Consider the following 26,643-nt stretch of genomic DNA (forward strand, 5'->3'; position numbering starts at 1 on the left):
ATCCCTACATAGATTTACGAATACTAGGGAATTCTTGGAATATTACGCAGCTAACAAAAAAAAATACCTAGTATAGATTGAGCATCCCAAATCTGGAAATAGAAAATTCTCCAAAATCCCAAAGTTTTTGAGTGACATGATGCTCAAAGGAAATACTAATTAGAGCATTTTTGGATTTGAGATGCCCAACTGTTAAGTATAATAGAAATATTCCAAAATCCAAAAACACTTCTAGTCACAATCATTTTGAATAAGGGATACTCAACCTGTGCCTTATTTGTGTTCTGCAAGATCTACTTTTTTTTTTTTTTTTTGAAAGAAGTCTGTTGCCCAGGCTGGAATGCAGTGGTATGATATCAGCTCACTGCAGCCTCAGCCTCCTGGGCTCAAGTGATTCTCCCAGCTCAGCCTCCTGAGTAGCTGGGACTATAGGTGTGCACCACCACACCTGGCTAGTTTTTGTATTTTTTTGTAGAGATGGGATTTTGGGGTTTGGGTTTTTATCATGTTGCTCAGGCTGGTATTGAACTCCTGAGCTAAAGTGATCCACCTGCCTCGGCTTCCCTAAGTTTTGGCATTACAGGCATGTGCCCCACACCTGGCCCCCAGGATCAATTTTTAAGTGAAAAAAAGTTGCAGGACAACATGTACTATAATAATACGCTACTATTTATATTTAAAATGAACATATAAGTATGCACATATATCCTTGCATTTTTATAGAATAGCTCTAGAAATACACATAAGAAAATTATAACAGTGGTAGCTCTGGCAAAGAGCCACGTGAAAAGAGATAGATTATATACTTTTTTACCTCTTGAGTTTTATCCCTGTAACACTCTTACTGTGCATTTATGTTTACAATGCTCAGGTATACAGTATCTTAATACAGATTGCTATGGAGAACACCACCATTTGGTGTTAAAATTCCAAACTAAGAAGTTTCTCTCCCTCATGACTTCCTCTTATTTCAAAATGACAGTATATTTCTTATTATTGTGACTGCCGTGAAGCTGAAAGCCACATCAGTGTCCAAGGTCGTAGCTTCCTATATTCTAGGTTTGTCTTCTGGCATCATTGTTGCTTTTCTTAATTCCTTTACTATGCTTTTTATTCTTATACTAATTTTGAGTTTTGTTATATCTGTACCTTTTACCTATCATTATTTTCTTAGACTATAAATATGAAGAAAGCCTTTAGTGAAGTGTAAGTATTGTTTTAAGGATGATTACCTGTTTATTTAGAAAAAAATGTTCTTTTTAATAATCTAATTATAATGACTGTAATATTCTAAGTCCTACCTTTAAAATTGAAATCAATGTAAATTTTTTGAGTAATTCATTATTAGCACTTTAGGTAGAGAAGTTTGCAATAAAAACTGGTGTAAGTATTGCTCTTGTGCAGTCTGTATTAGCATTGTTTAAACATACCTTTTTTAAAAAAATAGGTCGTTGCTTCTTGCTGATCTTGACAAAGAAGAAAAGGAAAAAGACTGGTATTATGCTCAACTTCAGAATCTCACTAAAAGAATAGATAGTCTTCCTTTAACTGAAAATGTAAGTAACTTGGCAGTACAACTTATTTGAAACTTTAATAACTTGATATATTAAAGTACCTAGGTAATCCATTAAAATTCAGGATAACTGAATTTATAGTTATTTGTAAACTGTAATATATTTTACCCATCTTTAGGCCTGAATATATAATAGTTAATGAATTTTTGTTTGTAAAGATGATAAAACTATTGTGCTCAAACAAATGTTTTATTTAAAGCTCTTATTTAGAAAATCTATAAAGTTTGAATTCTAGAGGACCTCATGGTTCAACTAGGCAACTAGTTTTTTATTTCTGTGTATTGAATTGTCAAACATATTCTATAGAAATATTTGTTACCATCTGCCTATTTTTTGTACTGTTACAGGAATTATGCCATATAGTTTTTGCAATAAAAATATCTCTGAAAATATTCCAGATATAAATGCCAATAGCTATAGTACAGATATTAGCATTTTTGCAAACATTAAAGTTGGTTTGTTTTGCAAATATAACTATGTTTTAAAATTTTTTTAAGGAATATGGAACTATTGACCACTGTCCACCAGTATTCACAATAAACTAACAGTGTGCAGTTGAGTAACATTCTGATTTACTACAAGGGGTTGTTTTTCTTGTCCTCCGCTGAACCAGTAAAACATATACTGAAAAGATCGAACCTACATGTAATGAATGTGTTGGAGTAAAGAAAATATATGCAAGTCAATAGTTTAGATGACCGAAGTTTGTTCACCCATTTATGACAGCAGGTCCTAACCATCTGATTAGGTTTCCATGAGCCAAGTCTTAGACATGAATCGTGACCTTTTAGTCAATGTAACACAGGGACTTCAACTTTTTGTTAAGAAATGACTCATCATGGCAGAGGCTCACGCCTGTAACCCCAGCATTTTGGGAGGCTGAGGAAGGTGGATCACTTAAGGCCAGGAGTTCGAGACCAGCCTGGTCAGCCTGGTAAAACTCTGTCTCTACTAACGTAAATACAAAAATTAGCCAGACGTGGTGGTCCATGCCTGTAGTCTCAGCTACTTGGGAGGCTGAGGCAAGAAAATCACTTGAACCTGGGAGGCAGAGGTTGCAGTGATCCAAGATCATACCACTGCACTCCAGCCTGGGTGACAGAGCGAGACTCCATCTCAAAACAAAAAGAAAAAACAAAAAGAAATGACTCACCAGAGGAATCTTTTAAGTGTCCATTTAACTGTCTTGGTTAGCTAATTAAAATACACTAGGATTTGTCTAGTTTCCTCATCTGGATGTTGTTGGCAATGGTAAAATTTTTCGTTTTAGAAATTGTGTAAACCATTGCATTTACAGATACGAATTCTGATATGGCTGCTTTTAAATTATTCAATTTAAATTGTGCAGTTACTTAAAATCATTTATTTAACTTCAAATGTATGACTTCAGAAGATTTTTCAATTTAACCTGAAGTGATTTATTTTTCTTAGATTGCTCAGACTGATGACATTTCAGAAACATTGGATTACCTGTGATTTTTGTTTTCGTAAATGTTTAAAAACAATAAAAAAGAAAACATTTACGTGTGCATTTTCTTTATACACACACACACACACAAAATAAGAAACCCAGAATGGTCCTTAGGCATATGAAAACAGAAGTTCTGATTGAGTAATGGCTATGGAAATTGCCCCTAATATATTTAGAAAAGCTGTTCTCTCATGCAGTGGATATAATATACCATGGTATCTAATGTTTTTTTTTTTTTTTTTTTTTTTTTTTCTGATGAAGGAAGCAACTACAGAAAGCTTTTATTTGTTTGTTCGAAGTAACCAGTGCTATCAATGCAAAAGAAAATCCACAACAACTCTCCCAATACTACTTTCAAAACGAACATACCAAACTTGATTTTCATTAAAATGTAGTTATTTCTTCACACTAGTAAATCAAAAACCGAGACCCATATAAAACAGTGTGAACAATTACTGTGCTTCATCTTCTGGACAAGAATGCCAAGTTAATTTCTCTTTAAAAAAAGCAATTACAATTTGAGGACCCTTACATTTTCCTCTTCTGCCAGCAGCAACTCTGCCTAATCTGAATCCTTCCATTTCATGAGAAACAGCAATTCTCCACTGCTGTCTGTGTCACCAATTACTCTTTCAGGATCAAGACATCTGGCAAAGCTTTTTGGTTTGTCAGCAGCATCCCTTTTCTTCTTTGATTTACTGTCATCAGATTCACTGTCAGATAAAGATTATCTGTTTGTGCCATCTTTTTCTTGACTAGTTTTTTGAAAATTAAGAAATGCTTCAATTAACCCTGAATAATCTAAATTTTCTTTAGGTTCCCAAGTGTTGTCAGCATCTGTAAATCCCTTCCACTTCAGGAAGTATTCCACTTTCCCATTCACTACACGTCAGTCTAGTACATTTTCCACCACAGATTCTTCCAGCTCTACCTCTTCCTCTTTTTTACTCTTTCCATTCTGTTTGTTTCCTATTTTTTGCAATGTAGTTTTATCGGAGGCCATTTTTTGTTGCAGACTTGAGGAGCTGATATTCACCACCTCCAAGCCGCTCCGGGTTATAGGTCTGCAGTGTTCTATAAAAAAAAAAAAAAAAAAAAAAAAAAAAAATTCTAATCCCGTCAGCCTCTCCCTCTCCGTGTCAACGATTTTATTCATGGGATGGCACATATAAGAATATTTCTCAAATACATTTGTAGTGGCCGTGTCAGCAGCACATATCCTAAAACTGGAATGATGCAGAGGAGATTAGCATGGCCCTTGCTCAAGGATGACATGGAAATTCATGAAGTATTCTATATTTAAAAAAAAAGAAAAGAAAAAAATACATAATCTCAAACAAGACTACCTATTTTAACTATTATCCATAAATATTTCATGTAACTTTTTGTTTTTGTTTTTGTTTTGTTTTTGTTTTTTTGAGATGGAGTCTTGCTCTGTTGCCCAGGCTGGAATGCAATGGCGCAATCTCAGCTCACTGCAACCTCTGACTCCCGGATTCAAGCGATTCTCCTGCCTCAGCCTCCCAAGTATCTGGGACTATAGGCGCTTGGGAGCGCCAGCTAATTTTTTGTACTTTTAGTAGAGGTGGGGTTTTACCGTGTTGGCCGGGATGGTCTGTATCTCCTGACCTCGTGATCCACCCGCCTTGGCCTCCCAAAGTGTTGGGATTACAGGTGTGAGCCACCATGCCTGGCCACGTGTCATTTTTTAAAAGAAAATAGGCTAATTAAAATAAAACTTATTCTCTTAGCTTAGATTTTTCATTTTCTACTACTACTATGAGAGACCAAAATAGACAAAAAGGTAAAAGTTGAAAGAGAGAAAACCTTTTTGAAAACATGTAACTAACCAGGTTTCCTGAGTGGACATTGGCTGACAGGAGGTGGAACTGGAAGCTTACGTGCTCACTCTCCTAGAATAATCATTCAGGGTTTTAAGAGAGAGAGAATCCCTTTTTCTGACAGGGTCCTTAACATGTTAACACTTAACAGTGCTCCTGGGAATTAAGGAGCACAGGTAGTGAGAGAACATTTATTGGAGAATTGTTAGCATGTGAGGATTAGGAATTTGGGGGGATTTGTTGAGACTATAACTTTTATAAAGAAAAATACCAAAGTGTAGTTTTGCTTACCATTAACTTTGGTCATTAGAGAATACACAAAATCCAGAATCCAACTGTCTACATGAGGTCAGTTTCAGGAAAGAGCTTAAATGTACATGACGATTCAAGAGTATTTGGTTACTATCTGAAACAAAGATCAGTTGTCAAGTTGATTATTCTCTACTAATTTATTAAGTGATCACATTTATTTAATATGATATATAAGACATTATCGGGGACCATTGGCAACATTAGCAAATTTAAACTCTGCTTGTATTTTATAACTTTTTTAATTTCACAAATTTTGCATTTATGTTGGGAAGCCAAGTTAATGAACACTTTATGTGGAAATACCTACTTATCAAAATACTAAACATTACTGAAAACATCAGATCTAAACCACATTATTGCAACATAGTATGTCATGTTCAATTTTTTTTTTTTGCAGAGAGGGTTTGGGAAATGGAGGACTAATAAGTGGAGTTACAACTGGCTCAGTAGGAATAAGAAATAACATGCAGACTATTTCATCTCTGTTGCAACCCATAATTTGGGTATGCCTAAGGGAATACATTCTGCATATGAATGTCATCTGTATGTTGCAAAGGGAAAAGGGTGAGAACTAATCTAACTACAACTGACAACACAATTTGGAGTTCTTAGACCAGAATGCTATTCTGAGTCAGATATATGTCATACACAGTTTTCTTTGGGCACACAGAAAATCTATAGCATTTTCTCATTCCCTTCATGGCCCATTATAAGTCTGTTACCTATCATTTTATTTAATCAGATTTTTTAGCCTTTTGGGCATGGGTTTATAATGAAACTTGTGAATGAAACACAGGTTTCATTACCTTGTCCTTTTAAAATCCTGTTGCATGCTTGGCAGTTATCACAGTCCTTGGAATTTTAATTAGAGGGTTAATAAATTTTTGAATGAGTTATCACCCATTCTAAAGAAGTACCTCTTTTTATTTGTTTCAACTTTGCTTTACTTTTGAATTTTTACCAAAGTCTGTGTTGACTTTGTCCACTCTATTTATGATTATTTTTATTACATGTAGGCTTTTTCTTATCCCATATTCTTCATTTGATTAATGGAAAAGTTCTCTCTATTTAGTCTGTATGTATATAGTAATCCTTACTTTAAGTTGAAGTATAAGCTTAAGAATAATGGACTTGTTTCTTGAAATTTCTATGTTGTCCACATTAATATGCTAGTATTTAATAATTAAAAGTAGTGCCTCTTCAGTAGAGAAGAGTCATAAGGGAACTGAAGTTAGCCTCGCTCTAACTGGACCAATTATATATTTTAAGTGAAATAGGCCAATCTAATTAAAGCCACTTGTGACTTTGGCAAATAAGTGTTTGAATTCCACGTCACATCAGGGATCCGGATTGAGTCTGACACCTATAATCAAATTTAAACACTCCTTGGAGTAAAAAATAATTTTCTCATTCACCATGACTGACATATTTGCTTATTCATTTTCTTTATTGGTAATTATATGCTTTTTTGCTTTTACTGATTAGCATAAATACAAGATATTGATACTTTTGTATTGTTTGTGGTTTTAGTTTTCCTTACAAACAGATATGACCAGAAGACAATTGGAATATGAAGCGAGGCAAATCAGAGTTGCAATGGAAGAACAACTAGGTACCTGCCAGGATATGGAAAAACGAGCACAGGTAAGTTACTTGTTTCTAAGTGATAAAACAGCGAAGAGCTATTAGGAATAAAATGAATTACAGCTCTGTTAATATTGATTAAATTTTATTATTAAAGACAATTATAAGGCTGTCTTTATTTTGGCTTTATTTCACAATAAGATTTATGGCTGCCGAGCTACATAATCAACATTCACATAATTGTTTCTTTACCATATTCATTTCCCCTGATACTGTTCTGTTCTGCCTTGGAATTGTAAGGGAGAGATAGAGTTAGATGGTGGTCTTCTGGTAGCTAATAACTAGCTTCAGTTCTCCTTTGAGATTTTTACTTCTTATAATCTAAGACTGTATAAAGGCATTCAGAACATGTCACTGCTCTTCAAATTGTGCACTTAAAAAAAAAAAAAAAAGCCCTCATTCAAGGATAATAGGAAGGAAACAAAAGAGAATTTTAGGAGAGACGGAGTAAGTTATATGGAGAACATTCCTCTATTTCTACCCTCAATGTCAAGAAAGAGTATTAGCTAGCTGTGCTATTAAATATTTTTATATATTATTGAATATAGCCTTTTTATATTCAAACAAGTTTATGAATGACTAATGTTTTTAAGCCCTGAAGAGGCCTTGCCAATTGCCTTATCTGTTTCAAAACTAGCATGGGTTGTTGTTTGCTTTTTTAACTTTTGGGACAAATTGGGAGGAAAACATTTAAAGATTTTCTTTAAGTAAATATTAATAGCAAATAAAAGGAGAGACCAACATTTACATGGTAGTGATACATGTACATTTTTTATTCCATAAAACAGATAGTTTTAAAATGGCTACTGTAGGATGTTTTACATTCCTTGAAGTATAGTCTTCATTTTTTATGTAACGCTTCCTAAACATAATGAATATTCTTCTTTTTTTTTTCTTGAGAAGGAGTCTCACCCTGTTGCCCAGGCTGAAGTGCAATGGCATGATCTCGCCTGCAACTTCCACTTCCCGAGCTCAAGCAAGCCTCCTGCCTCAGCCACCTGAGTAGTGGGGATTACAGGCTTACGCCACCATGCCCAGCTAATTTTTGTATTTTTAGTGGAGATGGGGTTTCACCATGTTTGCCAGGCTGGTCTTGAACACCTGACCTCAAGTGATCCACCCGCCTCGGCCTCCCAAAGTGCTGGGATTTAGAGTCATCATGCCCAGTGTATTAGTTCATTTTCAGGTTGCTGATAAATACATACCCGAGACTGGGCAGTTTATAAAAGAAAGAGGTTTAAGGGACTTAACAGTTCCACGTGGCTGGGGAATCCTCTCAATCATGGTGGAAGGCAAAGAAGAACAAGTCGTGTCTTACATGGATGGTGGCAGGTAAAGAGAGAGAGACTGACAGGGAAACTCCCATTTTTAAAACCATCAGATCTCGTGAGAATTACACTATCACCAGAACAGCACAGGAAAGACCCACCCCCATGATTTAATTATCTCCCACTGGGTCCCTCCCACAACACATGGGCGCTACAAGATGAGATTTGGGTGGATACACAGAGGCAAACCGTATCACCCAGCCTAAACATAATGTATATTCTATCGGTTTTGGAGTATGGTGGTAGGCTAAGGTGCTACTAAAACACCGGTACATTTCATAGTCTATACATGTTAGTTTCCTAATGAGGTTGGAGGCTTAACTAGTGTGTGTGTGTGCATGTATGTGTACATGTTAGTTATAATACATGTATATAATATATTGCTTTTTTTACCTTCCCTCTTGCCCCATCCCAGTCAGAAAGATTCGTGACTTAAATGTCAAAAATAAAACTTTAAACCTTTCAGTAGAAAATATACATAACTATGTTTCTGATATTAGAGTAGGAAAGTATTTCTTAAGAAAGACTTAAAACACTAATGATAAAAGACCAATAATTTTACTGTATTAAAATTAATAATTTATCTTCAAGTACCTTAAAGAAAGTGAAAAGATAAGGTACAAATTGGGAGAAGATATTTATTACCATATAACTGGCAAAGAACTAAAACCAAGAATATATAAATAATTTCTAAAAATATATTCCATTTTATATTTAGATTTAAATTTGAGATTTTCATGGAATTATTTTAAAATGTTAGGTTTGTTTGTTTCAAAAAACAGAAATGTTACTTAGGTTTATATGAATTTGCATTTTTAGAACATGAATATATGGGATACTGTAGACATAAGTTAGTTTTTCTGTATCTGTTAATGTGAGCTTTTTTTTTTTAGAGAGAGAGAGATCCTTAAAGAGCAAGACGAGGTGGTAGTTGTAAAAATTCTTGTGCTATTTAAATATAAGCATGTGTATTCCAGACAGTTTATATCCCTGAAGAGAGGTTAACTTGAGTTCTTTCTTGGCCATTTTGTTCACATAAGGGCTAAAATAGTCATTCTTTTTTTATTCTGGAATGCAGTATTCTTCATTTTGGTAGTTAATATTCTAAAGAAATTTTATTCTGTATTTTGAGAAACATACGCATTCATTTATTCTGGAAATAGTTATATGAAGGTTAAGGTTAAAGAAATTGTAAACAAGATAAAAAGGCAAATAATGGAAATGTTGGTAGAATATATGAGATTTAATATCCCTACTCTACGAGGATCACCTACAAATCAATTAAAAATTATCAACTGTGCCAGGCATGGTGGCTCACACCTGTTATTCTAGCACTTTGAGAGGCTGAGGCAGAAGGATCACCTGAACCCAGGAGTTCGAGACCAGCGTGAGCAACATAACAAGACCCTGCCTCTCCAAAAAAAAAAAAATAAGCTGAGTATGATGGTGCACATCCATGGACCTAGTTACTTGGGAGGCTGAGGGAGGAGGATCCCTTGAGCTCAGGAGTTCAAGGCTGCAGTTAGCTACAGTCTCACCACTGCACTCAAAAAAAAAAAAAAGGAAAGAAAAGAAAGAAAACAGATAACCAAATAGCAAAATAGTCAAAGGATGTGAATAGTTCTATCACAAAAATAAGTTCAAGTGTCTAATGAACGATTGTGAAAAGATGCTTAAACATCATTAGACATCAGGGAAATGTAACATAAAATAAGGTACTATATTTTTTTTGCCTATCAGGCTGTCCGAAACGTTATAATTTGATGACATGCAGTATTAGCAAGGGTGTGAAAGTAAAAAACATCATCTACCTTGTTTTAAATCTTTGGTTTTTTGGTTTTTGTTGTTGTTGTTGTTGTTGTTGTTTGAGACACAGTCTTGCTCTGTCATACAAGCTGGAGTGCAGTGGTGTGATTTCACCTTATTGCAACCTCCACCTCCTGGCTTCAAGCGATTCTGGTGCCTCAGCCTCCTGAGTAGCTGGGACTATAGTTGTGGTGCCACCATGCCCAGCTAGTTTTTGTATTTTTAGTATAAACAGGATTTCGCCATATGGGTCAGGCTGGTCTTGAACTCTTGGCCTCAAGAGTTCTTGCCTGCCTTGACCTCCCAAAGTGCTGGGATTACAAGCTGGGATTACATTGTCTACCCTGTTGTTTTAAGAATAAATTGATACATTTTTGGAGGACAGTTTGGCATTATTTGCCAAAATTAAAATGCATATGCTCTATGACCCTGTGTTTCTATAGGACTTCTAGAAATATGTTGTGTACAGAAATATTTACTTTAGGGCAGAATATAAATACATATTTTAAATTATTAAATGATTAAAGTATGCAAGCTATTATAAAATAAGATACTGAGAATAGTGGGAATATGGTAGCCAAAGCATTCCTTTCCCTCCTAACTCCCTGCTTGCGTGATTCAACAAGTGAAACAAGAACGGCCCTGGAAGAGGAGATCTCAGGAGGGTCTGAAGCTATGAGAAAAAATATGGGGTCTTATTTGCAAGGGGAAGGAGTAAATAAGAATTCCAAATAAAATAATAGAATGAAAGTTTTTAAACATATAAGTATTACCAAAAACCAGAAGCAAACCTTATATTAAGAAAATAGTGGCAGGGTGAAATAGCTCAGGCCTGTAATCCCAGTACTCTGGGAGGCCAAGGCAAGGGATCGCAAGTTAGCAATTGTGTTGGCACACAACCGTAATCTCAGCTGCCTTAAGGAATGCTGAGGTGGTAGGATTGCTTGAGCTTAGGAATTAGAGGTTGCAGTAAGCTGTGATCACACCACTGCACTCCAACCTGGGTGACAGAGCAAGACCCTGTCTTGAAAAATAAAACAGAAATAATGAGGTAATCATCGTTGCTATCATTAATATGTTTGAGGAGCTTGCTGTCATTACTATTATTTAACTTTGTTTGACAGGCTTGACTGATGCAAGTAGAAAAAACAAAATAAGTGTTACGAATCCTACACTATTTTTGAACTAGAAAGGAAGAGATTAAATAATTATTTGTAAGTGATGTGGTGGTTTGCCTAGAAAAGCTATATAAAATGAACTAAAAAGTATTTAAACTAGTAAGAGAATTTAGTAAGGTATCTGGAGTTAAGATATATGCAAAAATCAGCAATAACTACCAGTTAAAAGTGGAAATGGGGTTAGGAGGACCTGTTCATAATAACAGGAAACTTTAAAGTAACTAGAAAAAGCCTGCATAAAGAAAAACATAAAATTGTTGAAGGACACTAAATTTTTTGGAACCTAGAAAAATGAGTCTAAAGTTTATAGTGCAGGAATTTCCAAAAATGTTTATGAAAGAATGCGTAATTGAAGATTTACCTTAGCATTTGTTAAAATTTACTGTGAAGATGTTGGAATAATCACAGTATGGTAATAGCACAGGAATAAATTTAGGCAAATAATAGAGACTAGAAAGAGGTACAAGAATATTTAGAATCTTTATATGACAGAAGTTACATTATAAATTTTGGAGAAAATGGTAAATTACTCAATAAATTATATAGGTACAACTAATGACCTACTCAAAAGATGAGAAATTAAACCCTTATATCTTAAGAAAAGTTACAGGTTGATTAACTATTCAAATGTGAAAAATAAATCTAAAATTAATAGAATAAAATACAGACAAGAGATCTTAAATATGAATGGAAACTCAAAAGCAGTAAAGAGGAAAGTTGGGATATATCTTGTAACATTTTAAATCATTCATTGTACGAAAGATAAGAGAAAAATATTTATAACACATAAAGGGGAGAATGTTAATATCCCTAAAATATAAGAATGTCTACAAATTAGTAAGAAAAAGACAACCCTGTGTTTTTGTTTTGTTCAGAAAGGGGGTCTTGCTAGTTGCCCAGGCTGGAGTGCAGTGGCCATTCACAGGAGCAATCATAATACACTACAGCCTCAAACGGCTCTAGCAACCCTCCTTCCTCAGCCTCCCACATAGTTGGGACTTTAGGTGTGTACATTGCACCTGCCTAACCCATGTTTTTTAATGGACAGAGGATGTAATAAGGTAATTAATTTAAAAGATGGCATATGACCATTAAAACACATACAAATGACTAGTAAATAATTTAGGAAAACTCAAAATCCACTTTTGCCTACCTATGTGAGATTGTTAGTCTCCAGGTACCTCTTAACTGCGTGGTTATTTATTTACTCTTGTTCAGTGCGTATTTGGTCACCTAGTATGGTGGTACTTACTCTTCCACAGGCATGTAAGCAAAGGTTGGAAAAGTGCACATCAGTTTGTTAATAGAACTTACTACTGGGATGTGGGAATTGGTGGGGTGAAGGTGTAGTAAGTACACCTCTATGTTGTCATAATTGATGATACTGTTTAATATAGTGTATCTCCTCCCTAGTTGAGGGACACGTAAGTTGATCTAATTTTTCAGTTAAAAACAGCTCTGATAAACATACTTTTTCTTGTCTTGTAAACAAACATGGAAGAGTTTCTCTAGGTGAGGAGTCAGCAATCTTTTTCTTAGAAGGCCACATAGTAAATATTTAGGTTTTGTGGACCATATGGTCTCTTTTGCAACTACTCAACCCTGCCTTTTTTTTTTTTTTTTTTTTTTTTTTTTTTTTTTGAGACAGTCTCACTCTGTCGCCTAGGCTGGAGTACAGTTGTGCAATTTTGTCTCACTGCAACCTCCGCCTCTAAGGTTCAAACGGTTCTTGTGCCTCAGGCTCCCAGTAGCTGGAATTTCAGGTGTGCACCCCCATGCCTGGCTAATTTTTGTATTTTTAGTAGAGACGGGGTTTCACCATGTTGCCCAGTCTGGCCTCAAACTCCTGACCTCAGGTGATCCACCTGCCTCAGCCTCCCAAAATGTTGAGATTACAGGCATGAGCCACCACTCCCAGCCTCAACCCTGCCTTTTAACAAGAAAGCAGCCATAGATAATTTATGAACAAATGGGCATGGCTGTGTGCCAGTGAAAATTTACAAAAACAGATGGCTAGCAGGCCCTGGTTTGCTAACCATTGCCCTAGGATATATATCTAAAAGCATAATTGCCGGTCATAAGGTGTGAGTGTTTTGAATTAGTGTTTACCAAATTGCTCTTAAAGTGATCTTTTTAGTTTACATTTCTACTAGTAGTATGTGAGAATTCTTGTTTCTGTATGTCTTCTCCATCACTTGTGAGTCAGAATTTATAATTAACAATCAGTGGGCAATGAAACATTTTGTCATCTTAACCTTCATATTTTCCTGAGCTACTGAAGTTGAATCTCGAATATATTTATTAGATTTTGGAGTTTTCTTTCTAAGTTACTTCTTCGTATCCCTTGATCATTCCCTATTGTTAAATGTCTTGTTTTCATGTGTTTGAGAGATGTTTTAATATCCCCTTGATACCAATCCTTTGTAGATAATATATATCTCAATTCCTCCCCACCAATTCTGTTATCTATATTGGCCTCATGATAACAAAAATAAGCTTTTATAATAAAGCTCAATTAATTATATTGCCAGATTTGTGCTTTCTGTGACCTATTTATACATCTTTTCCTATACTGAAGTCATAAAGGTAATCTTGTATTTGCTCCTTAATTCATCTTGAGTTTGCTATTATGTATGTTGTGGAGGCAGGAGTCTAACTTATATGTATATTATATATGTGTGTATGTGTATTATATATTAATACATATTTATTTACATACACTTGATTTATACATGTGTGTATCTGTAGTTATGTATAGTCATACACACACGTATACATATATTTATGTTGTTAACTGAATTTCTCATTATCACGTATTGGATACCGCACTAGTTCCTCATCGATGAGTGATGTCATCTCTCATCATATATCAAGTTTATATATGCTGGATATTTCTGGACTCTCTTCTGTTAGTCCACTTTAGCTTCTCCGTGCCTGCACTGATACTACATTTTTTATTTGCTGCAGTTTTATAAATCTTGATACCCAGTTGGGTGAATCCTTCTTTGTTTTTAAAAATGTAGTATTCTGCCTTATTACTCTGCCATTTTAACTTTAATGTCAGCTTCTAATTCAAATAAAAGCTTCATGGGCTTTTGATTAGAATTACATTAAATTTATAGATTAAGGAGAAATCAGACCTTCATACTATTTAGTCTTGGTTGAAAGGATGGACTCTGGAACCAAACCTTCTATATTCAAATCCCAAACCTGTCACTTAGCAAGACTGTGATCCTAGGTAAATTCTCTGTCTCAGTTCTCTTGTCAGTACAATACACATATTGATAAACTGTAAAATGTGAGGATTAAATGAGTTGATATATGTAAAAGCACTGAGAACCTGGCACATAGTAAACAAATTATTAGGTATTATTATTAATTTTATATCTCTTTATTCATTTAGGCTTTATTTTGTATCCTTCAATAACGTTTTATCAAATTCTCCACAGGGGTCTTACATATCATTTAAAAAAATTATTCGTAGATATGTTACAGTTTTTGTTGGTATTGTAAGTGGGAATTTCTTTAATTATATTACTAAATTACATTTAAGTAAAAAGTATCCAGTAGTCTTCCTGAAATATTTTATTATATCATCGCCGGTTTAAGGTTCTATACATTGCCATATTGTTCGCAAATGATGACATTGTTTATCCTTTCCAGTCCTTACAGTGTTTTTACTTTTGTTGTATTAAGAACTCTAATATATCTTTGAATGGAAACAATGATAGTGGTCTTCTTTTTCTTGTCTTGACTTTAAAGGGAATTCTTTTAAAATTTCAGTTAAGTGTGTTGTTTACTCAGGGTTTTTGATACGTGCCCTTTATCAAGTTAAGGGATTTACCTTCTATTCTAATTTGTGGAGAGTCATCCTGAATCTGTGTTACTATTGAAGTTTTTAAGGAACCGCTTTTTTCTAAAGTCATATCAAGTCCATACTCCTGAACAGTTTGTTGTTAAACATAATTTCATAAATATTCTTGTCATATAGAAAAAGGAAAGAAATACTTAGTGGTTAAGCATCCCTAATCCAAAAATCCAAATCGTGAAGTGCTGCAGTGAGCATTTCCTTTGAGCGCCATGTGGGTGCTCCAAAAGTTTCCTATTTTGGAGCATTTTGGGTTTTGGATTTTTGTATTAGGGATAGGGATTAGGAATACTCAAGGTGTAGTGGCTTCTTCTATTTTCATATTAGAAACAGAAGCACAAGGAATGTCATGTCAGAAACCATCCACCTCACTGGACATCAAGACATAGACATGACCTCAGTATTTAGTGAGATACTGGCAATATGGAAATGTAGTGTAAAATGGAGAGGAGTAGGAGATATAATTTCCTGTTTTCATTCTCTAAATATTAAAATTTTTTATTTAGGACTGTATTGATGGAAGGGAGCTAATTATATAGAAACTGATTATATAGAAAGGGAGGAGACAATCCAATTTAGAAATTCAGTAATTGTATGTAGCTTGGCTCTTTCTCTGAAGCTAGGAAGTATTTGCCACCTGGTTATAGAAATGATCATTCATCTTTGCAATATCTTTAGAAAACTACCAAAAGTACGGGTATTTCTTCTTCAGACGGTTTTCATACTATGAATTGGACATGGGAAGATTTGTTAATTAAAGAATATTCTTTTTTTTTTTTTCTCTATTTTTTTGAGTCTGGCTCTGTCTCCCAGACTGGAGGGCAGTGGCGCGATATCAGCTCATTGCAACCTCCACCTCCCAGGCTCAAGCCATCCTCCCTCCTCAGCTTCCCAAGTCGCTGGGACTACAGGCGCATGCCCTCATGGCTGGCGAATTTTTGTATTTTTTGTAGAGACAAGGTTTCACCATATTCCCTAGGCTGTCTCAAACTCCTGAGCTTAAGCAATCTGCCCACCTTGGCCTCCCAGTGTGCCGGGATTACAGGCCAGAGCCATGGTGCCTGGCTTGAGAATATTTTTTACCTTAAGTTTACTACTTTCAGAATCATGATAGAGAATCGGCATAGTTATATTGTTAAAAAGAAAGAAAAGAGGGAGAAAATTAAGATAGATTAATTTGGGACAGTGAGCACAGCTTCTTGTTTTATTTTTTATTTTGGGGGGTTTGTTTTTGTTTTGAGACAGAGTCTCACTCCCGCCCAGGCTGGAGTGCAGTGGCACGATCTTGGCTCACTGCAGCCTCCGCCTGCTGGGTTCAAGCGATTCTCCTGCCTCAGCCTCCTGAGTAGCTGGGATTACAGGCATGCACCACCATACCCGGCTAATTTTTTTTTTTTTTTTTTAAGTAGAGACGGGGTTTCACTGTGTTGGCCAAGGTGGTCTCGATCTTCTGACCAGTGATTCATCCGCCTCGGCCTCCTGAAGTGCTGGGATTGCAGGCGTGAGCCACTGCGCCCGGCCAGTGAGCACAACTTAAAATTTGAGTTTTTCTGTTCTTTGTTTTTCATAAGGCTGGATAATAGCAATAAACATTTTTACTATGGTAGTAAGAAAAGCATGAAGGCATTATATTTAAGTAAAACTAGATGTGATCAAAGAGTAAGTTTCATATGAACATTTTATAACTATATATTTAAAGCTAATTGCTATAGTACTTTTAATATTTATCTGTTGGGGGTGATGTTTGTTCCGAAATCTTTTATTGATGGAGAACATAACTGAAAAATGTTTGGAAACTATTCCATCTAGCTTCTGACACACACCCCTCCTTATTGAAACAGTTTACTTTTATAATATAATTTTTTATTTCTCAATATTAGGATGTCAATAACTATAGAATTATTACAGAAAATGGTACATTGTCATTACTTGTTTTTAAAACCTATGTGTTTGATTTGTCATAAACTAGCTTTATGAGAGATTTGCAAAGTCTTTATTCATAAGTGACTTGTTTTTTCCACTTTCACTAGTATTCATAAAAGTTAAAATGAAGTTTAGCTTTATAAAAAAACACACAACATATTCCCCACATTGTTTCCATTCCATGTGGTTCAGCCTGTAGTTACTGCTTTGTGGCCACTTGATGGTTTCCATATAGTGGAAAAGCAAAAGCTCTGTCCTCTTTTTGATCCTAGTGTTGGAGATAAAAATAATGTTTAGCCACAGTTAGGTACTTGGAAAGGCTGAAAAATACTACTAACTTATGACAGAAGTAACTTTGGGGAAGAGTTGGGCCTACTGTTTAAACCAGGGATCCCCAACCCCCAGGCCACGAGCAAGCATTACCACCTGAGCCCTGCCTCCTGTGACCATCAGTGGCTGCATTAGGAATATGAACTCGCTTGTGAACGGCATGTGTGAGGAATCTAGGTTGCGGGCTCCTCATGAGAATCTATGTAATGCCTGAGAACCTGAGGTGGAGCAATTTTATCCTGAGACCTCCCCCGCCCCAGTCAGTAGAAAAATTTCTTCCATGAAACCAGTCCCTGGTGCCAAAAAGGTTGGGTATCCTGATGTTTATTAAAACAAATCAGATGTTGTTTCCCTTTACTGGTATACTATGTTTATATAAATTTATTATATTGTATTAATGTCTGGATTAATATAAAAGATTAAATGCAGGTGTAATTTTTTCTTTGCTGAAATATCTTTGAGAATAAATTTTCACAATGTGTATTGTGTCAATTTTCATAATTCATGCAACACAAGATTTGATATATGACTTGTATTTCCACAGTTTTACTAAGCAGATCTAGAGATCTGTTGAATAAAGTCAGATGTATTTTTAAAAATTGAACTGACCCCAGGGCCAGGCACAGTGGCTCACGCCTGTAAGCACTTTGGGAGGCTGAGGCAGGCGGATCACAAGGGCAGGAGTTCGAGACCAGCCTGGCCAATATGGTGAAACCCCATCTCTACTAAAAATACAAAAATTAGCTGGGCATGGTGGCGTGTGCCTGTAGTCCCAGCTACGTGGGAGGCTGAGGCAGAAGAATCACTGAACCCAGAAAGCAGAGGTTGCAGTGAACTGAGATCGTGCCACTGCACTCCAGCCTGGGCAACAGAGTGAGACTCTGTCTCGAGAAAAAAAGGAAAAAGAAAAGAAAAATTGAACTGAACCCAATTTGTTATTAAAGGGTGAATATATTTATATGTCTGGCTTTTTAAATAAGAATGGTTTGGCATAACCCTGAGCTGTTAAGTGGTAGCCATAGTATGATTATTTATATTAATATTATTAATAAAAACATAACTAATTAGGTTTCTTGTTTTATTTTAGCGAAGAATAGCCAGAATTCAGCAAATTGAAAAGGACATACTTCGTATACGACAGCTTTTACAGTCCCAAGCAACAGAAGCAGAGGTTAGTAAATTACGTTTCTTGTTTGTGGGTATAAAAATAGGTAGTTAGTCTAAGAAAAGAAAATGTGTGGCCGGGCACGGTGGCTCAAGCTTGTAATCCCAGCACTTTGGGAGGCCGAGACGGGCGGATCATGAGGTCAGGAGATCGAGACCATCCTGGTGAACATGGTGAAACCCCGTCTCTACTAAAAAATACAAAAAACTAGCCGGGCGAGGTGGCGGGCGCCTGTGGTCCCAGCTACTCGGGAGGCTGAGGCAGGAGAATGGCGTAAGCCCGGGAGGCAGAGCTTGCAGTGAGCCGAGATCGCGCCACTGCACTCCAGCCTGGGTGACACAGCGAGACTCTGTCTCAAAAAAAAAAAGAAAAAAAAAAAGAAAATGTGTATAATTTAATGTGGCACCACTGGAATATAGATGTTCTTTCAGAGAATTTAAATACCATAACTTTTTTTCGTGAAGTTAAATTATCAAAATTTTTTACTTTTTATTTTATCTTTTAGGCAGTTAAAATTTATAGAACTGTAAATATAGATACCTTACCTTAGCTTTCAATTTACATGTAATCAGATAGTTAATTTGGCTATTATCCAGTAAGTAAACTTTTTTATGGGTAATCCATAGTAAGGCTTGATAATACACATTTACCTGTGCTTACTCCACAAACCCCATTAAAATGATAGTGAAAGGATACAATGTAAGAGGCATTAAGACCAGGGAAGGTGACCACAGTAAAATCTGCGGCTCTGGAAAGCAGGTAAACAAGTGACAGCATTCTAGCATATCAGAGAGGGTTGACCCATAAGGCAGCAATAGAAATGAAAAGTCATGAAGCAACTAGACACCTCTGGATGTAAAAATAAAAAAAGGTTAAAAGCAGGAAGATACTTGAAACTCTGTTAAGAAGCAGATGGAGTTCCAGAACTTCACTACAATCCTGCGTAGCTAGGTGACTGCTCCTTTCCAATCCCAGCAAAAGATGAGAGCTTTTTCCTCTGGAGAGGTGGAGAGGGTAAACAAAGGGTCTTTTTTTTTTTTTTCTTTTTTTTGAGTCTCGCTCTGTCGCCCAGGCTGGAGTGCAGTGGCCAGATCTCAGCTCACTGCAAGCTCCGCCTCCCGGGTTTACGTCATTCTCCTGCCTCAGCCTCCTGAGTAGCTGGGACTACAGGCGCCTGCCAACTCGCCCGGCTAGTTTTTTTGCATTTTTTAGTAGAGATGGGTTTCCCCGTCTCAACAAAGGGTCTTTGGTTAGGGGTCAGCCTTGTTTAATTGAAGGTGAGGGTATCATACAAAAAACTGAGTTAACATGAAAATTTACCTACTGAATGCTGAAACCCCCGCTAGCATGCAGGCTTATAATCTCCAGGCAAGTTTCTGGAAGGAACTTCTATAAGAAATGTGACTCGCCCTGGTTCTGCTGAGAGAACACTAAAAAGGGAGAAAAAAAAATGAGAAGAAACGTGACTAACCCAAGAAAAGAAACTTAAAGAGACTTACATGGAAAAATTCACCAACAAAACAACCCACCTAGATCACCCTACAGGGTAACTATAGTTGACAAAATCCATTCTTCAGATATAGAGCTTCATTTAACTTTTTCATAGATAGCCTGCCCTTAAGTATGAGTGGACACTAACTACCAGACAGTATAGATCCTTCTAGGAAAGTTCAATATCCAAATAAAAGGAGTTCTAAAAAGAAAATGGAGAAACTGGAGACAGGAAATTAGAGAAATAAATCAAGATTTCACAGAAATTTTAACAGGGTGCTTAGCTTTCCAAAAAATTGGTCTCTCCAGTATCTAATATCATGTATGAGAATAATCCTATACTAAGGCACATCATGAGGAAATTTCAGATCACTAGGGATAAAGAGAATATTCTAAAAACCTTCTAGGGAAGGAAGAGAAAACAAATTTTACATAAAGGAACAGGAATACAAATGCCTTTACATTTGTAACTAATAACACTGGAAACTGGGAAGTAGGGTAGCAATTTCTTAAAACCTTGTTTTTTTTTTTTTTTGAAGAGACATGGAACTAAGTCTCTTAAGTTGGGTTCAGTTTTGATCCTAACTACCCAGAGTTAGAGTCAACTCCACAAGTAAAAGACAAAGTCAATCACAAGACTGTCCACTTCAAGCACCAGCCATAAGTTTTGGGTGTCCCCAAGTCACCAGGACTGCTGCCAAGCTGTCTATAAATTCCACCCCTGTGTGAGTGAGCTGTGATACCATTCCATTCTGAGACTAACTACCCAGAGTTAGCACAGCCCCAACAGGTTAAGAGCCGATTCCTTCACAAGACTGCTTCCACCTCAGATGCCAACCACAAATGTTGGGTATCTCCAAACCACTCACACTTCTGCCCAGTGGGTTACAAATTCTAGGCTTCCCACAACCCCTTCACATTCACTAATTCATTAGAATGGCTCAAAACTCACTGAAAGCTCTATACTTAGGATTAACTGTTTTATTATAAGGATACAGATCAAGAATGGCCAAATGAAGAGACACATGGGGCAAGGTCTAGGGAAGCGGGTAGGGATGAGGATGGGGGTGCAGAGATTCCATGCTTTCTCCTAGTGGAATCTAGGCATGTCACTCTTCCAGCACTTCATTGTTTTGTTTTTGTTTGAGACAGAGTCTCGCTCTATAGCCCAGGCTGGGGTGCAATGGCGTGATCTTGGCTCACTGCAACCTCCGCCTCCTGGTTCAAGCAATTCTCCTGCCTCATCCTCCCTAGTAGCTGGGATTATAGGCATCCGCCACCACGCCTGGCTAATATTTTGTATTTTTAGTAGAGATGGGGTTTCACCATATTGGCCAGGCTGGTCTCGAACTCCTGACCTTGTGATCTGCCCACCTCAGCCTCCCAAAGTGTTAATTACAGGCGTAAGCCACTGTGCCCCGCCTTTTCCAGTACTTCAGTGTATTCACCAACCAGAAAGCTACACTGAGTTTTGGTATCCATAATTTTTATTGGAATTTTATTCTGTAGGCATGATTAAATAATTGGCCACAGGAGGATTAAACTCAATTTCCAGCCTCCTTCTCTCCCTGGAGGTCAGTCTGGCCCAAAGTTCTAACTCTCTTATCACATGGTGACGGCCACCCATCCTCTTGCTATCTGGTGGCCTACCCTGAGTTGCCTTATTAGCATAACACACACCCCTATCGCTTGAGAAATTCCAAGGGTATTTGAAGCTCTCTGCCAGGTACAAGTGAACAAAGACCAGATATATTTTTTATAATACCATTCTAGCCTTTAGTCAAAGTGTTAAATCTGAGAGTGGAATAAGGACACTTTTAGATAGGCAAAGTCTCAAAAATACGTTTTTCTCATGCACCCTTTTCTGGAACCTATTAAAGCATATACTCAAGTGAAATTGAAATGTAAAGCAAGAAAAATGAATTTTTGGGACTCAAGACCCAGGTGATATAATACAAGAGAAAGAGATGAGCGAAACTGCAGAGTAAAGATGAAGGGACATCCTGAGAAAGCAACCAGTCCATATTGGAACTATTGAGAGGATTCCAGGAGAGATTAATTCCAAGAAGATGAAGTCAGCAGAATACTTGCTGTTTCTGAATGTATTGAAGGGAAAGGAAATTTACACAGTAGGAGAGAAACTGAGGATACGTCATATGTACCCAGAAAACCAAATGAACAAAACAGTAAAGATAACCTTTAACTCCATGGACAACAAGAAGTTGTAAAGGAAGGTGATCATAGTATACCACCTGCCAGCTATGATTAGAATTTAATAGTCAAAGTAATGTAAGTTGTGAAAAATTTGTGTAACAATAAAGTGGAACTGAAATAAAGCATTCAACTGAAAAATGCAGAACTAGCCATTAAAGCAGGTTATTTGGAGATCAGGGAGTGAGTATCCCCCCTTCCCCAAAAACTCAGCTGAAAGAGATTACAAAGAAAGAGTTCTTTCAAAAAACGTTTTCATCCATGTCTGGCTTTTTTAATATCTGAGGAACTTTGGATTTAGTACATCTGAATCTGCAATATGTAGAAACATGTATTTGCTAAGTAGACAGTTTAAGTAAAATGTGATAGTCATAATCCTAAAAGCATTTTAACATGATTGTCTTAAGCCAGTATAAGTCAAATATTTGCGATTTAAAGAATGTGTTCATTTTTGCAACGGACTCTTTTTTTCTGGCCCTTTGAAAGGGCCAGGAAAAAAGCAGTATTTTTTTGCTCCTTTTCAGTTCTGTTGGTATTGATGTATTCTACTTACTATGACCTTACTATGACCCTTACTATGGCCCTTTTGGCTTTCTCCTGTAGTTTTTACTTGTGAAAACTACTACTTACTATGACCCTTTCTACTTACTATGACCCTTTTGGCTTTCTCCTGTAGTTTTTACTTGTGTTTTGTCCTTAAGCAAATTCTTTATGGTCTGTTTTTTAAATTATTTTTAAACAGGCAGTGTTTTGTTTTTAATTGAATAGCTTTAGTTACAGTTAGTTCTTTTCCCTCCATCTTCCTTGTATTCTGATTATTACTCTTTTGCTGCATTTGACAGGTTTTGATATTCTAAATCAATAGTCACATTTTTTCTAGTTGATTATTTTATTTGTATTATAATATACATTAGCCCTCTATTTTATTTAATGCCGTTCACCTTGAATTTCATTGTACTACCATTTATTAATAGTAATCCTCATTTTCCATTACTGTTACAAGTTTCTTTCAGGTTGGAAACTTGTTTGTGCTTCTTGTATCTGTACAAAACTTTTTATTCATATTATTGGATTTAGGGCAGACTGTCTGCTACTATGATCCAATCTCTTATTGCTTCCTTTTGTTATGATAATAGTTATATCAGTTGCATTACTCTGATAGTTTATAAATGTAAACCAAAGGAAGGTGCCATTTCACATTTAAGAAAGAACAAAACCACTTTTTACAATTTTGCTGTTTGTGATTTGTTTATTGCATTCTTGTCATTCTAATGTAAGTTAGAGGGAGAATCTAGAAGATGGAGAAAATTGGGGATTGGACACTTGCAAATTAGTTCATAGAGCAGTAGATATGAGAAAGGGAAAAGCTTCTGCCAAATAATTTCTCTATCATGAAGCATATTTCTTATAGCATTTTCTTTGGACTACCTGCATTATAACTCTGGTTTAAGATCTACATACTGGACATGATTTAAGTCTAGTAATTATTACATATGATTCAAAACTCAGAAGTTACATAAAGGTATGTGAGGCAACCAGTGCTATGACTTTCTTGTGTGTTCTTCTAGACATAGTTTATTTATTGACAAGCAAATACATTGGGAGGAATGGGAGCTGTGAGGACAATGCAGTGTGGCTTAAAAGATAATAGCAAATAAAGAATACTTACTAAAGTCACAGTATTCTTACAACTCATTAATAAAGATAAATACAACTTAGCTTTTCAGTGGGCAAAATATTTAAATAGGCATTTCACCAGAGAAGGTATATGTAGGAATGGCAAGTAAGTACATGAAAATATACTCAATCATTAAGGAAATGCAAATCAAAGCTCAAGTGAGATACTGCTTCACACCCATTATGATGGCTTTAATCATAAAGGCAATGATAAGCATTGATGAAGATGTGGAGAAGCAGGGTCCCTCATTGCTGGTGGGAATTTAAATAGTACAGCCACCATTTTAAAACAGTTGAGTGATTCCTCAAAATATTAAACATAGAGTTATGTGATTCAGCAGTCTTACTCCTAGGTATCTAGCCAAGAGAAATGAAAATACATGTGTACACAAAGACTTTGACTTGTATGTTTGTTCACTAGCAGCATTTTTTTCATAACAGCTTCAAAGTAGAAACAGTGCAAATGTGTATCAACCAGTGAATGAATAAACCAAATGTGTTATATCTCTTCAGTGGAATATTATTCAGCAATTAAAAGTAAGTTACTGATGCAGAATTTATAACATGAATGAACCTCCAGAGCATGCTAAGTAAAATAAGCCAGAGACTTAAGTCCATTTGTATCAAATGTCCAGAAAAGGCAAAGTTTCTAAAGAGAAAAAGTACATTAGTGGTTGTCTGACTATAAGTGGGAATGAGGATTAACTGTAAATGGACAGCAGGAATTTTATTGGAATGATGAAAATGTTCTAAAACTGGATTACAGCTGTGCTTGATAAATCTAAAAGTCATTTAATCGAACATTTAAAATGGATGGATTTTGTGATATTTAAATACCTTACCAAAAATTTTTTCCAGTTCTATTACCTAGAGTAGAAAACCTTGAAGAAGTTGTAAAGCAACTATGGAAATGAGGAAACTAGTTAGAATTAATCTTTCATAATAGTGAGCAACCACACTTCTTTTGTCTTCAGTGTATCAAAGAGTACAGGCAGGCCTGTAACCTAGGATCAGTGAAAGAATAAAGAGAAGTGATTAGGAAAGAGGAAGGAGGAAAGAAAATGAAGATAGTAAATGTTAAATGGTAGTCTGGCTTGGAATTGCCTGAGTTGCGATTTCAGCTCTGACTCTGCCATTTACTAGATATGTGACTGAAAGCAAGTTACTTAACGTTCTCTGCACCTCCATCTCTGTATCTGTAAAATGGGGATAATGGCTGGGCACGGTGACTCATGCCTATAATCCCAGCAGTTTGGGAAACTGAGGTGGACAGATCACTTGAGGTCAGGAGTTCAAGACCAACCTGGCCAACATGGTGAAACCCTGTCTCTACTAAAAATACAAAAAATAGCCAGGCATGGTGGTGGGCACCTGTAATCCCAGCTACTCAGGAGGCTGAGGCACAAGAATTGCTTGAACCCGAGAGGTGGAGGTTGCAGTGAGCTGAGATTGTGCCACTGCACTCCAGCCTGGACAACAGAGCAAGACTCCATCTCAAAAAATAAATAAATAAAATGGGGATAATAATACTTCATAGGGTTAGTTTGAAGATTAAATAAATCAATAAGTGCTAAGTGATTAGTACATAGTAAACATTAGTGTTTTTTTTTTTAATGTTACCATATGCGTCATCCATCACCATCGTCTGTCACATTTCTGGTTTCTTCCACTTGTCTGGTTTTGTTTGTTTGTTTGTTTGTTTGTTTGTTTGTTTTGAGACAGGGTCTCAGTCTCGCCCAGGCTGGAATGCAGTGGCGCCGTCATAGCTCACTGTAACCTCAAACTCCTAGGCTCAAGGTCTTCCTGCCTCAGCCTCCCTAAGTGCTAGTATTACAGGCGTGAGCCACTGTGCCCAGCCTCTCTGGCCTTTATAGACTCATGTTCCTGGACATTAATTAAGGGTATTTCCTAAGGCCTATTTTTCTTTTCTCTCTATATCTTCTCTTCCTAAGCAGTGTCATTTATGCTTAGGGTTTCACTGACCATCTATATGCTGATGGCTGTCAAATATATTTTTCTAGCCCTGAGCTCTATGCTAAATCTCTATGTCAGCTCTACATCCTCACTGAGTCACGTCAGAGGCACTTTAAGACCGGGTGCGGTGGCTCATGCCTGTAATCCCAGCACTTTGGGAGGCCGATGGGGATGGATCAGGAGGTCAGGAGTTCGATACCAGCCTAGCCAAAACAGTGAAACCCCATCTCTACTAAAAATACAAAAATTAGCTGGGCATGGTGTCGAGCAACTGTAATCACAGCTACTTGGGACGCTGAAGCAGGAGAATCGTTTGAACCAGGGAAGTGGAGGTTGCAGTCATCTGAGATCGCGCCATTGTACTCCAGCCTGGGTGACAGGGCAAGACTCCATCTCAAAAAAAAAAAAAGGCACTTGGATATTACTCAACACATTCAACACATAATTAATAATCTGCTCCTCCTAAGCACTCTTTACTACCCCACCTTCCAACAAAAATCCCTCATCCTTCCTCAGTATTACCTATCTCTGTGAGTAGCACCATCATTATTGAATTGTGTGAGCTAAGGAACATAGGAGTAATACTCGACACCAGACCTCTTCCTCCACTCCCCATATCCTATCTGTCAGTGAATCCAATCAGATTTACTTCTGTGTCTCCACTTCTTTCATCTCTGTCACTGCTTTCCTAGTGCACAGTGTCACTGTCTCACAACTTACGTTAATACAGTAGCCTCCTAACTGGTCTTTCCTATGTTTCCTCCCTACTTAGACCATTTAAAATTTGACTTGAAAAATAAATTTACATGCAACTTTTTCCATGAATATATTAGTATTAATTATATGGGGG

General features: G+C 36.5%; 1 protein-coding gene, 1 non-coding gene and 1 pseudogene across 46 annotated transcripts in view; 2 read left to right on the forward strand and 1 right to left on the reverse strand.

Annotated features, from left to right (window-relative positions):
* Positions 1 to 26,643, forward strand: part of APC (APC regulator of WNT signaling pathway) — a 143,905-nt gene that overhangs the window by 68,807 nt on the left and 48,455 nt on the right. For all 45 annotated transcript variants that reach the window (XM_065545851.2, XM_065545856.2, XM_065545862.2 and 42 more), the window contains 3 exons: positions 1,448 to 1,556; positions 6,729 to 6,842; positions 18,363 to 18,446. In XM_065545851.2, coding sequence (XP_065401923.1) covers positions 1,448 to 1,556; positions 6,729 to 6,842; positions 18,363 to 18,446 — 307 coding nt within the window. The remainder of the gene's footprint in view (positions 1 to 1,447; positions 1,557 to 6,728; positions 6,843 to 18,362; positions 18,447 to 26,643) is intronic.
* Positions 3,498 to 4,069, reverse strand: LOC102126152 (chromobox protein homolog 3 pseudogene; annotated as a pseudogene).
* On the forward strand, positions 4,242 to 4,348 carry LOC123574208 (U6 spliceosomal RNA). The gene has a single exon (XR_006699103.1). It is a non-coding gene; the product is annotated as a U6 spliceosomal RNA (small nuclear RNA).

The sequence above is a fragment of the Macaca fascicularis genome, chromosome 6 (genome assembly GCF_037993035.2).
Source record: "Macaca fascicularis isolate 582-1 chromosome 6, T2T-MFA8v1.1".
Taxonomy (NCBI): Eukaryota; Metazoa; Chordata; class Mammalia; order Primates; family Cercopithecidae; genus Macaca; species Macaca fascicularis.